This window comes from Schistocerca nitens, chromosome 4 (assembly GCF_023898315.1).
Source record: "Schistocerca nitens isolate TAMUIC-IGC-003100 chromosome 4, iqSchNite1.1, whole genome shotgun sequence".
Taxonomy (NCBI): domain Eukaryota; kingdom Metazoa; phylum Arthropoda; class Insecta; order Orthoptera; family Acrididae; genus Schistocerca; species Schistocerca nitens.
Window position 1 is genome coordinate 471,817,296 of NC_064617.1, and position 18,710 is coordinate 471,836,005.

At 42.5% G+C, this 18,710-nt stretch overlaps 1 protein-coding gene across 3 annotated transcripts in view; it reads left to right on the forward strand.

The window, feature by feature from the left end:
- The window catches only part of LOC126251800 (juvenile hormone esterase-like), a 362,809-nt gene that overhangs the window by 337,152 nt on the left and 6,947 nt on the right, over positions 1-18,710 (forward strand). For all 3 annotated transcript variants that reach the window (XM_049952436.1, XM_049952439.1, XM_049952438.1), the window contains 4 exons: positions 3,160-3,310; positions 11,453-11,634; positions 15,439-15,568; positions 17,911-18,043. In XM_049952436.1, the coding sequence (XP_049808393.1) occupies positions 3,160-3,310; positions 11,453-11,634; positions 15,439-15,568; positions 17,911-18,043 (596 nt within the window). The remainder of the gene's footprint in view (positions 1-3,159; positions 3,311-11,452; positions 11,635-15,438; positions 15,569-17,910; positions 18,044-18,710) is intronic.

Sequence of the window (18,710 nt, forward strand, 5' to 3'; positions counted from 1 at the left end):
GGCTGACCAGCACATTATTCTGTAGCAACATGGGAAGTATTAGGTCGCGTATCCAGTCGTCGGTGGATCGGAGGAGACGGGAAGTTGCCTAGATCTTACTTCGCCTGACTCTTGTTTGTAGGTTTACTTGAAGACTGAAGTTTATAATGAAGTGCCAACAACGTACAATAACATGATTCAGCGTATCACCAATGCATGTCAGATGATTACATCAGAAACACTTGTCAGTTGTGTCGAATTAATCCATGAGCATCGAAGTGGGCGGCGACATTTTTGAGCGCTTACCGCGAAATAATTCTTACAAATAAGCACCCAATAGTTGAGAGGTGAGAGGACAAACCTCAAAGAATCTTTTTTTTACATTTCATGAACACGTCTGGTTTGATCAAATGCATTTTTCTCGATATAATACCGATTTTGAACTCAGTTCTGTTTTTTGTCGATTTCAGAGCCACACGTCATGCGACGAAAAAAGAATTACCTACAAAAGTTAAGTTTCTCCCTGTGGAATCTGATTCTATCATAAAACTAAACCAAAACAAAGAATAGGATATTTCCCTTTCAGATTTGGAAGTTCAAAAATGGCTCTGAGCACTATGGGACCCAACATCTTAGGTCATAAGTCCCCTAGAACTTAGAACTACTTAAACCGAACTAACCTAAGGACATCACACACACCCATGCCCGAGGCAGGATTCGAACCTGCGACCGTAGCAGTCCCGCGGTTCCGGACTGCAGCGCCAGAACCGCACGGTCACCGCGGCCGGCTATTTGGAAGTTGCCACCCGCCCAACCCGCTGGGGGTGAAGCAAGGGGTGGGGGGGGGGAGGGGGGGGGGTTAACACCTTTGGAGCCAACGGAGATAAACTGCTTCCGGAATATCTTCAACACTAGTATTCAGCCAGGAAGGAGAAGAGTAGCGTATAAGACAACCTAATGTCCGTACAAGACCCAAACCAGTTTAATGCCTTAGCCCTTATTACACAGTGTCTTAATTTATTTAATACCACATGGTGAACCAGATGGTTAAAGTTTTGTTAGATCACAGAAGTGTTTAATAACCACCTCCGAAACCCCCGCAAGATGAGCTAGTCAAGTGAAGGGCTGTTCGTAAAACCGAACTGCAAATCTGTCGAGAAATTGTGGGCAGAGAAGTAAACAGCTATACCATTGTGTACTGCCCTTTCGGTATTTATTTTTAAAACATGGGTAAAAATATGTAATTCTTTAGTTTTCATTGTGTTTTGTATATGTCTCCACTGATCGGTAATACATGTAGCTGTTAAAATCTTACGCAAGTGAATAATAATCGCGCTTATACAGGGTGTTACAAAAAGGTACGGCCAAACTTTCAGGAAACATTCCTCACACACAAAGAAAGAAAATATGTTATGTGTCCGGAAACGCTTACTTTCCATGTTAGAGCTCATTTTATTACTTCTCTTCAAATCACATTAATCATGGAATGGAAACACACAGCAACAGAACGTACCAGCGTGACTTCAAACACTTTGTTACAGGAAATGTTCAAAATGTCCTCCGTTAGCGAGGATACATGCATCCACCCTCCGTCGCATGGAATCCGTGATGCGCTGATGCAGCCCTGGAGAATGGCGTATTGTATCACAGCCGTCCACAATACGAGCACGAAGAGTCTCTACATTTGGTACCGGGGTTGCGTTGACAAGAGCTTTCAAATGCCCCCATAAATGAAATTCAAGAGGGTTGAGGTCAGGAGAGCGTGGAGGCCATGGAATTGGTCCGCCTCTACCAATCCATCGGTCACCGAATCTGTTGTTGAGAAGCGTACGAACACTTCGACTGAAATGTGCAGGAGCTCCATCGTGCACGAACCACATGTTGTGTCGTACTTGTGAAGGTACATGTTCCAGCAGCACAGGTAGAGTATCCCGTATAAAATCATGATAACGTGCTCCATTGAGCATAGGTGGAAGAACATGGGGCCCAATCAAGACATCACCAACAATGCCTGCCCAAACGTTCACAGAAAATCTGTGTTGATGACGTGATTACACAATTGCGTGCGGATTCTCGTCAGCCCACACATGTTGATTGTGAAAATTTACAATTTGATCACGTTGGAATGAAGCCTCATCCGTAAAGAGAATATTTGCACTGAAATGAGGATTGACACATTGTTAGATGAACCATTCGCAGAAGTGTACCCGTGGAGGCCAATCAGCTGCTGATAGTGCCTGCACACGCTGTACATGGTACGGAAACAACTGGTTCTCCCGTAGCACTCTCCATACAGTGACGTGGTCAACGTTACCTTGTACAGCAACAACTTCTCTGACGCTGACATTAGCGTTATCTTCAACTGCACGAAGAATTGCCTCGTCCATTGCAGGTGTCCTCGTCGTTCTAGGTCTTCCCCAGTCGCGAGTCATAGGCTGGAATGTTCCGTGCTCCCTAAGACGCCGAGCAATTGCTTCGAACGTCTTCCTGTCGGGACTCCTTCGTTCTGGAAATCTGTCTCGATACAAACGTACCGCTCCACAGCTATTGCCCCGTGCTAATCCATACATCAAATGGGCATCTGCCAACTCCACATTTGTAAACATTGCACTGACTGCAAAACCACGTTCGTGATGAACACTAACCTGTTGATGCTACGTACTGATGTGCTTGATGCTAGTACTGTAGAGCAATGAGTTGCATGTCAACACGAGCACCGAAGTCAACATTACCTTCCTTCAATTGGGCCAACTGGCGGTGAATCGAGGAAGTACAGTACATACTGACGAAACTAAAATGAGCTCTAACATGGAAATTAAGCGTTTCAGGACACATGTCCACATAACATCTTTTCTTTATTTGTGTGTGAGGAATGTTTCCTGAAAGTTTGGATGTACCTTTTTGTAACACCCTGTATACGGTGCCCAAATATTTACGATCCTGCAGGGTGTCCGATCATGGCTACATGAATCCTGTCAATTCCGACTTAAATTTTCCTTCAGTTTCCTTTCTGTTAGTACAGAGTTCCCCATCTTTTTCAGCTAGTTAACTTATATTCAGACCAGAAATTTTATTCTTTCAGTAAACATTATTTAATTTATTTCGAAATATTGAACATATCATACAAAATATTCGTTTAATGTCAAGTCACAAAATGGTTGTTATCGTCTTCGATTTCAGGAAAAGCAGCTATTTTCATACAATCTGTGGTGGCCCCACATCGAGCCAGACCTTGAGGGCGCACTGATCCCAGAGTCTCCAATCCAGAGACTCAATGACGGTCGATTCCTCCAAGTTCCAATCTTCACCGGAGTCACGTCTGGTGAGCTGGGTTAGTATCAAGTTTTTATAAAGGTGATTATCTTATGTTCATTTCACATAGCGTCGGACTTAGTGTAGACTGAATATGTAATTAACGAAAAGAATACCACATCTTGGAACTGAAATGAACGAGGAAAGGCAGATTAGAGTTTAACGTCCTTTCAATGGCGAGTTTATTAGAAATGGAGCACAAACTTTGATTGCATAAGATGGCAATGAAATCGTCAGCGCCTTTGGAAATGAATTAAAATAAACAGGATATCTAGATCTGCAGTCTTCCAAGCAGCTGATGAAAGGAAAGCTTTTATTTAAAAATCTGTCATCTAATATGAGAAAAAAAAAGTTTTGCGACACTTTGACATTCATCATGATTTTTTGCATCCTTGTTAATAATATTTTTATTAGCTTAATAATAAAATCCCTCTTTTCTCTTACCAATAGCGTTTTTACTATGCCAATATACATTTCGAAGGCACATGTTCACCATCCATGATGGGATGTAATGACCTCAATGCGATGTCAACAACCTGTGAGAATTACAGAGCGTTCTTGATTTCAGTTTACGAAATTGTGATGGTGGAATATAACAGTCAGAGAAGAATATATATAGATTTTGGTAAAATTTACTGTATACCACATCAAACGAAAATGTTTCGAGACTGTATTAACAAAAATAATAGAAAAAAGATAAAAGGCGGTTTCAGTTGCTCAGGTGTTCCACATAGTCTCCCTCGACTTGACTGAAATACACTTAACGATCATGCACCCGTGTGAAACGCTCCGAAAAGTGCTTTTTTGGAATGTTGTTCAACTCGCGCGTCTCATCAACTTAAATGTCGGTTATGTCGTCAAAGCGTTGATCCTTCATGTGAATTTCTGCATTCGTTTTGTGGTAGGTTCTTATTGATAACAGCGCGTCTCCTCAACCGTGATGATTTTACGCAGAAAATAATTGCCCGCGTTTTGCATTTCAGTAAAGTCGTGGCAGTCGTCCACGCGTCGTTGTTTCGTTCAAGAATCAAGATGTGCGGCACAAACTTTGCACACACTCTTTTCTTCCAAACATTCTAAGGAAGGCCTTTAACACTTTAGTTAGAGGTGTTACTTCACTGCGATTTGTGACGCAACAACATTTGCACACTGCGGCCACACGTCCCCTACTTAGCATTGTCTGGTCCCAACTGACCGGTCGAGTGCACGCCTGTTTACAGTTGTTATCTCGAACTGCCCCCGTAATTACTACACTGACGTCGCTTATAAGCCAGGAAGAAACTCAGTCTAGGAACGTTTTCAGCAGACGAAGTACCTGCGAATCTTAGATGGAGTTCTACCGCTACCCACTCAGAATTTGCAGGTATAATTTAAAAACTAAAACTAAACTCCTCCGAACAAACCATGAAGGCCCAACGGCACCGGCCGGCCGCAGTGTCATCCTCAGACCGTAGGCGTCACTGCATGTGGAGATGGAGGGGCATGTGGTCAGCACACAGCTCTCCCGGACGTATGTGAGTTTCCGAGACCGGAAGGTATAATTTAAGTTTTAACAAAAATCTCTTCCGTAATTCTTAAATCATTCAACAAATTCGAAAACTGAAATTAAGGACGCACTACACCGAGGAGACAAAAGTCATGGGGTACCTCTAAATGTCGTGTCGGCTCTCATTTTGCCCGTCATAGTGCGGCATCTCAACGCGGCATGGATTCAACAAGACGTTGGAAGAAATGTTGAGACGTACTGCCTCTATAGTCGTCCTAACCGTGAAGGTGTTTGCCGGTCGGTTTGGCCGAGCGGTTCTAGGCGCTACAGTCTGGAACCGCGCGACTTCTACAGTCGCAGGTTCGAATCCTGCCTCGGGCATGGATGTGTGTGATTTCCTTAGGTTAGTTAGGTTTAAGTAGTTCTAGGGGACTGATGACCTCAGAAGTTAAGTCCCACAGTGCTCAGAGCCATTTTGCGAAGGTGTTTGCGGTGCAGGATTTTCTGTACGAACTGACCTCTCGATTGTGTCGCATAAATGCTCGGCCATAAATGGTGGCCAGACTATTCGCTCGAATTATCCAGAACGCTCAACATAGCGCATCGTCACCCACAAAAAATTTCATCATTGCTTGGGAACATGAAGTCCATGAGTGGCTGAAAATCGTCTCCTAGTAGCCGAACATAACCATTTCTTATGAATGATCAGTTCAGTTGGACCGGAAAATAGAGTCCATTCCATATAAATATAGCCCACACCGTTATGGAGCCACTCTCAGCGTGCACAGTGCCTTGTTAACAACTTGAGTCCATGGCTTCGCGGGGCCTGCCTCGAACCCACCCCACCATTAACTCTTACCAACAGAACTCTGGACTCATCTGATCACGTCACAGTTTTCCAGTAACCTATGGTCCAGCCGATATGGTCGTGCTGTTATCAAACGCACTCGCGTCACCCGTCTGCTGCCATACCCTATTAACGCCACATTTCGCCGCACTGTTATAACAGATACTCTTGCCGACGTCCCACATTGATTTCCGCGGTTATTTCACGCAGCAATGACTACACAAACTCCGCGCTCTCGATTGATAAGTTAAGGCCGTCGGCCACTGCGCCGCCCGTTGAGACAAGTTCTAACATTCTGCGTGGTGTCTGTTTGTTCTATATCGTGTCTCCCTACCACTTTCGCGCAACGACGCTCTGAGCGTGTTTTTTAGGGAATTGACTAGTTTGAACCTGGGACCTGTTGCTGGTAAGGAGACGTCAGACCACACATGGCATGTAGAATTCAGAAGAGTTCAGTGAGACTAGCGATGAAATAACCAAATACTTAATGATTTCAGCGCCAGCTCCACTGCACTCCCTGTAAAAGAATCTTAATACTAACTAAATTTAGTGGAAGGGGTTCAAGGCTTTCCTATTTTTAGTTAGCTGGTAAAATAACGTCGAAAAAGCAGTTAAGTTTACCATTGGAAATTTTATTCTACTCACAAAACATTGTTTATAAAGTGCACTATTGATAAAAGGAAATGTTTTAATACAGGATGGTAAAAACCAACTGCGTTCAACAAAAATGTGATCGAATATTCCCTGAGTGGGTTTCCAAGTTCAACAATGGATCGAAGGAAGGCCTATGCCATATCACATCTATAATCTAGGCTTAAATTAAGTTTCACAAAAGGGAAAATTATCAAAATGGTCTACAGTGACCCTCAATTATCTTTAATTACTTATCTAACTTGTCGTAAATTACAGTGGCTGATGTGGCTTCTCAATAACTATATAACAGAAAAATCATCGCGTTCCAGATTTTTACTTCAAGTGGCAAATGTGAACACCATGAGCTTTAATTGACGACCGACACTACTATTACGCAAAAAGGGCGTGTAACAGATGAGACTTCTGCAGTTCTGAGTGAAGCTTTATTCGCTGTTATGCGGCATCGCATTCGTTCATTACCTTGTCGGTGTTCGTCAGGGGGCGGCGGCCGGCGCAGCTCCGTCCAGCTCGCCGTCTCCGAAGCAACCCTTGTCCTAACCTCTCCTTACTACAATTTACCGAAGTTGGTTTAAAAAAAACAATCTGGCTGTGTTTTCATCTGACCAATCAGGGTCTCAATGTTAACCTTAAGCTCCACCTGCAAAAATTCTGTCTATCCAATGAGAAACGTTATACTTTTCGTGGTGGGACAATGTTTTTAAAGTTTGCAACGTAACGGAGACACGAAAAGTCTCACGCTAAAACTTGCAGCTGGTGTGGTCCTTTAGCGTTATCGTAGGATCTATACTGTTCTTCTGGAGGGCTCTATATCTTATAACATGGGCTGGGGGGTGGTCCTAACGTAACAGAGACGCGAAAAAGTCTCACGCTAAAACTTGCGGGTGGTGTGGTCCTAGCGGTTAGCTGGCGACGTGGGTGTCCGTCCGTCCCTTATCGTAGGGCCTTCCAGCTTAAGACGGTTCTGCTCTCGGCTTCTGTTCTCGTTTCTCCCCTCGAAACTGCGTCTGTCTCACGGTGGGAAGGTATGACATGCATTTAGGCATTCTTGTGTTAGTCTGTGGTATTCCATTTGCTCACTCGTTACTCGTATTACTTTGGTTAATTTAATTTCACGATTTATTCGGAGCTATGTGACATACTACTGGATTTGCTTATCATGGCAGGGTTTTCATGGAAGGTGTTGGATTTGCCTGACACCTTACAAGGTAATGTCCGAAATTTGGTATTCTCGGCACACTCTTAATACTGTGGTTCTCTGAGTATTTAATCCCTAACGATTTCTGAAACGAAATGTCGCATGCGTCTAGCTCCAACTACCATTCCGCGATCGAAGTTTGTTAATTCACGTCGTACGGTCACAATCACGTCGGAAGTCCTTTCACATGAATCTCCTGAGTACAAATGACAGCTCCGCCAATGCACTGCCATTTTATACCTTGTGTACGCAATACTACCGCCAGCTGTATATATGCATATCGCTGTCTCACAAATTTTGGCACCTCAGTGTTACGGAGAAGAATCTGCTGCATCCCACAGCAGAGTCACGGCTGCCGAGGACCCTGCATCAGCTGGGAGTGGAAGCTAATGACACCCTGATGCAGCGATTTTGCCACTCGCTGGAGATGTAGGCATGGCCCGCCAGTAGCCCTGCTTGGTGGTGGCGGTCAGCACCAAGTGTGAGTTTCATTCACACCCCTTTTCACTGCCCGCTTTTTCCCCTCAAGTGGACCGCGATTTCGGATGCTGTATAGTTGTGCTCAATGCTGAACCTGGCCCGCCTGTACGGTAGACCTTCAGACCTTAGTGCGACTATGGAGTTTAGGGCAGTTTCTATCTTTGACTGGTGTTGGTAGATCTTCGGACTACCCATCAACACTGGCTGATGTTCTGCAGTTAGTACAGGACGCTGGACTCCATCAGCCATTGCTACGGATTACTCCTCGTCTCGTACGGCACCAAGTTCAAAACCAACACTAGAACAATATCTCACACAAGACGCCACCATCCCATAACCAGAGAATCAAGTACTATCGATGTGAACGCCATCGATCCTACTGATCAAGTGGCAAAAGCTAGTTTGGGTGGTGTATTTATGTCGCCGAGGAGAAGCTCTGCTCTACTTTGACGTCATTCGTAAGGACCGAATTGATTCTGCTCTTTCTAAGACGTCAGCGGTCTTCAGGTCTGCTACATTTCCTTAACGAGTTTGTTACAAGGTCATTGCTGCTTATTCCAATACTCACTGGATGTTGTTGGCTCTTATCTAGAGTCTCTGATGTAATGTTACGAGGGTATCGAACGCGGTTTGGTCTGCACAGCTCTAACAATTTCCTGCTGAGATGCTCACAGATTCTCCTAAGAGTGTCAAGGTGGCTATCTTTCGGACCTAGTAACGTTGTTGAAATCTTTACGCATCGTGGCGGCGACACTTTCGCGAGATTAACGACGACTGTTCGAATCAGAAAAGATTTTACTCTCACGTTTCTTGACGAATATTGTTGAGCAACAGAAAATTCTCAGATCCACAACTGCCGTTGATATATTTACCTCGTGATCGTTTGTCTAAGGTAGTAGGCCCACGTACCCATTTTATATCTGAGGTGACCTTAAGTCTCTAAATAACAAACAAAATCATCGATTTTTGTTTGTTTATTGTCGTTCAGTACAAAAACAAAGACATCACGCTCCACTTTTACATAGCATAGTCTGTGTGGCCACTATACTATCCAAGCATCAGAATCACTCAGCGCTCTAGGACTGTCCACCAAAAGCTTCCACTCTCAGTGGAGATTGCCTCTGTTATTATGGTGGCTTGTTACATCATTCTCAAGACCACAGACAAGCCCTATGTCATAATTACGATGGACGTATCAGTTTAATATAGCTACAATTTTCCGTGACTTTGAAGGCCAGTTTTCCGCACTATTCAGTGGATCCAAATAGTGTTTACGGAACCCCACAGATTGTCATTTCGGTTTTCACGCAAATCATTTTTATAATATATTGATTGAACAGGGTTGATGTAGGGACAGAAAGCCTGAAAATATAAAGAACGAAAATCATTGCGAAATAATTCAAATTAAAATCATGGAGAATATACAGGTTGCTGCTTATATTATCGACGCGTTTTTACTGGAACATTTGTCATTTGGATAAAATACAATACTTGTATCGACGTACATCAACTATGATATTTCTTGCACTTCAGAATGCTTATCAAAGATACTGTCTGAAAGTAAATTCAGAAGTCCTCTCACATCAGTCTTTGCAAGATTAGTTGGAATCAATCCCCCACAAAGCCTGTTATGTCAGTGTGAATAAGAGGTGGTTTTCACGTTCAGTGCGCATTAGTAGAGCTCGGGATGATTTCTAAAATACAGACCACGTACAAACACTTAAAGCACACGAATAATCCTAATAAAGCAAATACAAGTAAAAAGAACAATAGGGAAACAGGTAGACATTTCAAGCAATTTTATGTACTCACTAAAAGTGTTTATCGTGTTTCAGCAGAACCACTTTTATTGCATAAAAATTCAGGTTATGGTGACCAGAGGGCTACCCTTCTGAAGCACCCAATTAGAAATAGAGCAAGGAGTCGCTGCCGATCTCCAGTTTATGAAAAGAGCGGAGAGTTCGATAGGGTTATATCACAACACGATTTTATATTAACCGTAAAACAAATAGTCGTCTGTCCACTCGGTTATCAGCATGTACAAGTTGTCCCAAAAGTCCGTTAGCATTTGAAAATGTAGTAATTCACGGAATAATGTTGACAGAAAGGTAAAACTTGACACACAGGACTGAAACGACAGGGCTTCATTGAAACCAAAATCAGTGCAAAAACCGGACAACAGATGGCGCTGGGCCGCAACACGTCAGGGAAGCCACATGAGAGTGCGAGGTATGTCGATAGGATACACAGTAGCATCATCCATAGTCTGGCTGATAAAAAAACTGCTGGAAGGTACGACATCCATGCAGGATGGCGCTCCACCCCAGATTGCTACACGTGTGAAAGATCTCTTGCGCACTTCGTGTGGTGAGGACCGCGTTTGAGCCGTCACTTCCGTGATGCTTAGCCTCCCAGGTCTCCAGAGCTCAATCTGTGTGATTACTGATCGTCGGGTCAGCTGAAGTCGCGAGTCCGTCGCGATCGTCAGACTTCATTTGGGATGATAAAAGAAAACATCTGACCCCAATTTCTTACCGTACCCACTGATGTATTATGCAGTGCTTATAATCGCTCTTTCCGCTTAGCAAGCAGTTAATATTTGTTGCAGTGAAAGTAAAACTCAAAAGAGAGAAAGGGCGATTATAATGATGAGATGATCGACAAAAATCTGCGAAGTGTGTATTGTAGGCCCCTCTTTCTGATACGATAAAGCGTCGATCGTGACATCGTAGTTGTAATTAACTAAATTAGTACTGCAAACGACGAGTGAGAACCAACAGAAAAACTAAGTTTTTCATTATTTCTTTGTTTACCTATGAGCCACTAGAGTGATTCTGTACTCAAGTAGCGTGGTTTACTCGGTTTATTTCTCCGTCTCTATCGTCTTCGAACTGAAACACAACAATGCCGTCATCTGACCGGGAATGTATTCGGTAGTAACAGTGCTGTTAACTACACAGTGTTTCTATGCAGTACTACGTCACTGAGCACAGCGTGAGACGGCGTCGCGTAAAAAATCATCGCTATTATTTTAAAATATTCTGTATCCCATTTTGACATCTAATGTTGGGCAGAAATTCTCTTGTGCCTCAAAGCTTCCTTTGGTGAATGAAGTTTAGCCATTTGCTGTGAGGATATGCGAAAAATACTGTCTAGGAATTCTCGGTGGAAATTATTGGCTTCGTTAGATGTGACTCAAAGTGGCACGGAAGTTCACAGTGCGTGGAATGTTCTTTTCACTTCTACATCGGATAAACAATTTATAATCCTATTAATATAGTAATTTATGAAAATATATGAAAATCCGTCCGTTAAAAGATTGAAAACAATGATCACTCTCGATCGCAATATGCTACCACGTTCAATAACGTATACATGTTAAAACTTAGAGTATCGTTAAATACTATGACACTGACTGTACTAGACAATGCAACGTAGATGTCGGTTACCAGTGACAGTACTATGACGACCAAGGAAATAACGCTATTTTTGTTCGCAGGTGCTGGAATATTAGCCAGTCCAGACACAATCAGCACTCTGAACAACAGGTTCGTTGAAGCAGTGGGACCAACTTTACATCTGCCAACTGTGGAACAACAACAGGAGGCAGCTGCCAAACTAAGGGAATTCTACTTCGGCGACGGAATCATCTCCACAGACAACCCGCAGGCCCTTGTTGATGTGAGTGCATCGTGAAATATCCTCCTACGGCAGACATTTCTTGCTGCGTACTACAACTCTTTCGATTATTTCCCTCACGTTATCAACGTCAAAGCACTTTTAATACTGTTGAGCTAAGAAGAAAAGCATCTAAGAAACCCCGTACTCGCCCAAGAGCAACTGAATGTCAGCCCTCGTCTCAAGCTATAACGATTAACTTTCTCTAGTTGCCGTAAACAGCTTCGTATGAATGTCGCCATTATTTCTTAAACAAACTCGATCTATTCACTCCGCAGCCATCTCTTAATTCCCTCTCCGATGACGTCATGAGACGTTGACCTGTTCAGCTTCTCATCTTTTAAATTTTGTAAATGCAGTACAGTAAATTAACGCAACCTGTCTTGCTATATATTTAAAAAAAACTAGATGAGATTTCGTAAACTGTGATTAGAATAACTTTTTGAGTGACAGATTGCGGGGGGGGGGGGGGGGGGGCAATGTCGGCAGCGTTTAGTCAGCCACGCTTCACAAGGCTCTCCAAAGTGCCCACGAAACAGGCAACACTGCGATCACGTGGAGTTTGAGAAATAACTAAACTGCTTGACAGTAGCTAAGGAACAAATGCCAGTTGCTAGAGAGCAACCAAAAATAGCTACGGAACACCCAGCGAATGATAATATAAGGAATTATAATATGGTGGGACGTGCTAACTGCAGCGAAACCTGTGCACGAACGCTCGGGATGCATTCGGCAATTCAAGCAATACGGTATTTGACGAAGGTTGTTGTGGAACCGATTAGTTCGATATCCTGTGTGATACGGCAACATGTCTGTAAGACGTCATTTGAGTGCTTACAATCGTGGACAAGTAGTTGGACGGCTAGAAACTGATCAAAGGGACATTACTCTCGCCACAGTAATGAATGTGTTCAAAAGTGGCATCTCACAATTCCAAAAGGCCGATGAAGGTGGAAATGCTCCGCGAAAGTACATCGGTGGTCGTAGAGGAACCATTACACTACAAGAGGATCTATATGTAGCCCAATAGCGAAAAGGAACAGATATCTCACACTTTTGAAATTGAAATTTGTGGTAAGGTCCTATGGGACCAAATTGCTGAGATCATCGGTCCCTAGGCTGACACACTACTTAATAAAACTTAAACTTCTCTAACTACAACACACACACCAATGCCCGAGGGAGGACTCGAACCTCCGTACTCCCCGAACCTAGACTTATGGGACTTGCCTGGGATGCTCTTGGTAGATGTGTTTCTCAACGAACGCCCTTTTCCCAAACCGTCCAAGAGGTGACGGAGGAAAGAACTCCTTTACAGTTTGGTAGCCTGCATGAATAACAGATGCAAAATGTACATTAGTGACTGATAAGTACATATTTCTTACTGAAAGTCTGATATCGACGTTTATGTTGGGAGCTTGGCCTGTGCCAAAAATGAACCTTCTTTATGTCTGTTATCCTACTTTTCGATGAGGTGAAATATGTACTATTTTTGTTATAAGTATAACGCTCCTCCTCTATTACGTACGTACCGTCTTCCATGTCGTCCGTAATTGCCTGTGATTTTCCTGGTCCCTTCTCCACCTGGCGGCTGGCCGCTACCTTTCGGCTCAATGAAACGTCGAAGTTATTTTAATCGAGGTGTAGAACAGTGTTCCGTTTTCCACTACCAGACTATCTTTCTAAGATTAGTTTCTTAGGTTACTGGGAGCAAACCACTTATTTTGAACAACCCATAAAAGCATCGCAGCTGTCATCTTCACTGTTACAGTAGGCATCGTTTATTCTAGGAAACGTACCTGCGGCTGTGAATGGACATCCCAGGCAACCTAAACCTAGACTCACTGACAATAATTTGAACCAGGGTCCACCTGAATACGATTTCAGTGTCTTAATCACAGTATTCTTCGATCAGTTGTGAACAGTGTAACCTCCCAAAAGAAAAATTCCGAAACCTCCCTACAGTAAAAATATAATTATTTATATCATTCACATTCAGTGTAACCTCGCAACACATAAATTCCATAACCTACCAATAATACAATGTGACTAACCTCCTAATAAAAAATCTGACTCATATACAACCTTTCAATAATTGACTGATTGTGAATCTAAACTGGTAAGTTTGGACGTCAGCAGTGCTGCGTCGTGGCCCTGAAAGATCATACTGAATAAATTGAAAATTCTTACCTCAATTAAGTCGCCGGATAACGCATATGTATCTGCTCCTATAAGAAATTTTTCTGGCACAGCCCAGTGCAATGCTGGCCGATAAATTTGTCATGTATAAAAGGAAACAAGTGATTTTTCTTTACAAAAATCGGGATGAGCATGAATTGAAGAAATTAGTAAATTCTTTAAATTAAGATGAATGATCGTCAAAAGTTAATTTTTATAAAAAAGATTATTATTAAGAGATTTTATTTAAGCATTTACATGGGAGTTGATATAACAATACTACATATGCGCGAGGCTGCTTTTACCTTATATTATATAGCTCAGGCTCCGCCATCGCTCCCCACGACCGGCCCAGCCAACTCCACCCACGACAGCTCGCTACTACTTACTCCTACTGACAGACACTGCTCTTACTGCATACAACACTGCTCTCTGGTCTGAGATTCTCTTATAGCTTACATATCGCAGGCAGCGCGTGAGTAATCCATCGAAATTACATCTGCTCGAGTGCGCTAGCAACAAATTCCTTAGTCATGGACCTCTTACAACAGTATAGCTTTGAGCTCGATTCAAATTAGGATTGTTTTCCTTATTTGTATGATAATACTGGTTTCTCTTTAAAGTTAGGATCAACTGCAAAAAAATAAAAATTTAAAGAAGTCTATGACGGTAGTGGACGAAAGCTATTTACCGGGCTTTGTTCCCCACATAAGCCGCGTTGTGTCCTAAAAGGTCGAAAAGGATGAGTTCTACTTGAACTCTCAGATTCAAAATGTGGCAGTGTCCATTTCGATACTCAACTTCGAACCCATCCAAAGGTACGTGGATGATTATCGTCTTTAATTACGTGTCTGAGAAGTGAAGAAATAGTCCACACGTCTTCATAACTTTCAGCATATCATTACTGTTCATAGAAATCTCAATTCACCAGCTCCTTTAATTACGTACGAGACGAAATTTCATTTTTCTTCCTACTGATAATTCTTTAAAATATATTTACTTATTTGTAGTCCCCATGTTCATAAACAACTGTCGGAAATGTTAACGATACAATCCGTTGACTCTTCTCGCAACGTAGAATGAACAAGTCTACCAGCTGCATCGCTACAGCCTTTTACGTGAACCATTCGAGTAAATATCGTGCGCCCTAAACATAAAACATCCGTCCAGGTGTTATTTAGCACCCATTAGCTGAAATATTAGCATACTGGTTTCCGTCACCACTTTTTACCAGTACTTTCATCTCTTCACTCCACTGATGATAACCACAACGCTAAACTTTACTTCAACCTTTCGCGTTACAACTGACTGTTCATATTCACCGGCTCAGATGGCATCTCGGGTGCTGTAACCTTTTGTCGAGGCTACAATTTAATATGGTCTTTTACTATAAACCTAGCCTTACTCACTTCTTTCTTGTGCAACGGCTATGCGCAACTCAGGCTTTCTTCCAGCGCTTGAATGTTCTGTCTTACAACGAACAATCGCAGCTCCACAATTACCTTACCAGTTACACAGTAGACAAAGACCTAACAAAATCAGCGTGCTGCATCTGACACTGTAAAAACACACCACAGTTCATTTGTTATGTTACACATTTTAATAACATATTTTATTTTCATTAAACAGTTCAATAACGACATGGGTATGTTTGCGGGAACAGACGCTCTCGTCAGGAAAGTCACTGAAATCACTGATCTCCCGGTTTTCTACTACGAGTTTGACTACCACGTGGACAGCGTCAACTCTTCAGAATGGGGTAAGTTAAAAGTATAATACAATACGCCGTTAAAATGATCAGTAACAAAATCAGAAACTATCATCAGGCACTGTCGTGAATATTACCATAGCTGCTTCTTCATTCTCCCATTGCTCAAATTCTGAATAAGAATTGTGGAGTATGCCGACTGAAGACTTCCCATATAAGGATACTATGTTACTGTTGTTCAGTTGATTATCTGTGTCAGTGAGTGACAACAAATATGACAGAAGCAACAATAAACACAAAAATATTTTCTCCTGCCAGTGGAACAGTACTCTGTCCTGCTGCTTTTGATCACGTTTTGCAGATGTTAAGTGACTGAAATAGTCTTCAAATGCTCTTTCTAAAGACAACGAAAACAGTACGTATTTCATTAATGAAACTGATGTCATAATTCGGCAGCTGTAAACGTATAAATATTAAAATAACTTGCATTTTCCGGAAAATTCACCTCAATGTCCTTTATAGGTCAGTGGAAACGACATCTCGGTATATTTACTCTTTGTTGATATATTTTGAGTGGTCTGTCTCTCTACATAACATAAATGTAAAAGCACTAGAAACAAACAAATTTTAGTGCTCGTTGGTACTAACTGAGGAAATATATTAGGTTTCTTGAGGAGATTGAGAAGACGCGCCTACCCCGGGAACTTACTTCGTCCTCTGGTGCCTTCTGTCACCAACCTGCACTGTTTTAAGAAAAAAGAATCTCAAGGAGAACAGAACTGAAGGGCCCACGGAAAAAAGAGCTAAGTCCATTATTTAAACTTTTGACTTTTCACCAGTACATGAAAGTGTGGAATATATCCAGTATTTACTAATATAATGAGGAAAAATGTTAATTCATACTGCAAATATGCTTTGAAAGGAAGTTGTACAGGGAAAGAATGAGCTCAGTCCACGTCAAAATGAGTAATTGCTTAGGCTGTGAGCCCTGACAAATAGCTATTATTGTAATACTGCGCATTATTGGCACTACAAGCTTTTGTGTGCAGGTCTTTATATAAGGGACGATCAAAAAATTTGAGGGCGTAGCTGCAACTTATGTACAACATAGGGCGACTCCGATGCAGGTATAAAAGCATCGATATATAGGCAAGGGATTAGTGTGGCTTTCGTGTCTTTCCGACGTGCGTGCGATAAATGCGGAAACGAGAACTATGGCTACGTTATTAGATAATTCGTTCAAACAGGACCAGCACTTTTTATTCTTATCTTGGCTACCGAAGGACGAACACCGGCAGACATCCATAGGAGACTAAAGAATATTTATGGGGCAGAATGTCTGTCGAAAACCAGCTTCGTGAAATGGTGTGCCAAGTTCTGTACTGGTAGCAATTTGACACAAGACGCTGGCCAATCTGGAGTTAGGCTAACTCAAATGGGAGACTCGAGCACCCGCATTTAGTGTTCATCTCTCCCCATGCGATTATCTCGCCTTCGGTCCCTTAAAACAGACCTTAAATTTTCGAAGATTCCTGTCGGCCGAGGACGTGCAACACGCAGTTACAGACTTCTTCATGCAACAGCAGACGGGACTTTACCAGAGGGGCATATTCAAGCCGGCGCCTCGGTGGGATGATTACCTCTAGCTTACGGCGATTATGTCTGACTGGCATACCGATTCTGGACTGTACGGCCTCCGAAAGGATACTTTTGATTGTAAATTATATATTACACTAAAGTTTCTGCATTTTTGTGACACTATTGAATACAGAAAGTGAGCCATTGAATAATGCCTTTAGTGAAAGCACGGAAGAAGGTCAGCAACTAATGAAGAAAAGAGCACGGCCCTTATCTTAGGTAATAAAAAGATTAAATTAATTTCTCATGAGGTGGGAGAAAACTGCCATTGTAGGTTGCAGTGTTTGGACAGCGTGCCTGAAGATAGAAAACAAAGTATTGAACTCAATGGAATCTAGATTTGCAGAATGCTTATTTATGTGATCTCATTTCCCTACTTCCAATACAGCGTAGAAGGCCTAGAAAAGATGAATGGGAAGCTAGATTTAGCAACACAACCGTTTGGTCCATACTGCCACCTCTCAAAACATGAAACGCTCTTTTTAAAAACCCGTATAGATGCAGAATTGGTGTTGATTCCGCACTGATACCTTGTTTTCAAATCCGTGTGGGCCTAGGAACAGCTTTAAACTTGCAGCCTGATAAAAAGACGATGTTAATCACTGCTAAACTTCTTACTATTTATATCCACCTCAGTTTGAACAAATATATTTTACAAGCATCACTGGAATCCGAAGCCAATGAGCGTATTTTAAACATGTATTTCTAGTACTCACTTTATATCTGGAAGGAATGTAATTCTTATGCTGTTGCAGGTGCCCCGCACTCCAGTGATTTGCCTTTCCTTTTCGTAAGGAAGGATACGGTGTACAACTTGGATCCCAACTCTGACGAAGACAAAGTGCGCAGAAATTTACTACGCTACTATACTAACTTCGTCAAGTATGGGTAAGTAACTTTTATTTCTGAAATGGTCATATATTTGTCAGGCATCGTCGTCGATACACAAAACACACCCACATGTCAGACAAAAAGAAAAAAAACGTTGCACCACAAAGGACTTACGCGAAAGGAACGGAAGGTGGTAGCTGTGATGTACACGTACGGACGAACAAGTGATTACAATTCCAGAAAAATTGGATAATTTTTTCAGGAGAAAGAGCTTCACAAATTGAGCATAACGCGTTGGTCCGTCTCTGGCCCTTATGGAAGCAGTTATTCGACCTGGTATTGATTGATAGAATTGTTTAATGACCTCTTGCGGGGTATCATGCCAAATTCTAATCAACTGGCGCGTTAGAGCTTCAAAATCTCAAGCTTGTTGGAGGGCTCTGTCCATAATTCTCCAAACGTTCGCAATTTGGGAGAGATTCAGCGAACCTGTTGGCCAAGGCAGGTTTTGGCAAGCACGAAGACAAACAGTAATAACTCTAGTCGTTTGCGGGCGGATATCATTGTGTTGAAATGTAGGCCCATGATGACTTACCACGAAGGGCGGCAAAGCGGAGGGGGTGGTAGAATATCGTAGACGTACCGCTCTGTTGTTAGGGTGTTCTGGTTGTTGTGCCGTATGGGGGGCGACAGACAGGTTGGTATCCACCGCTGTCTGGGGCGT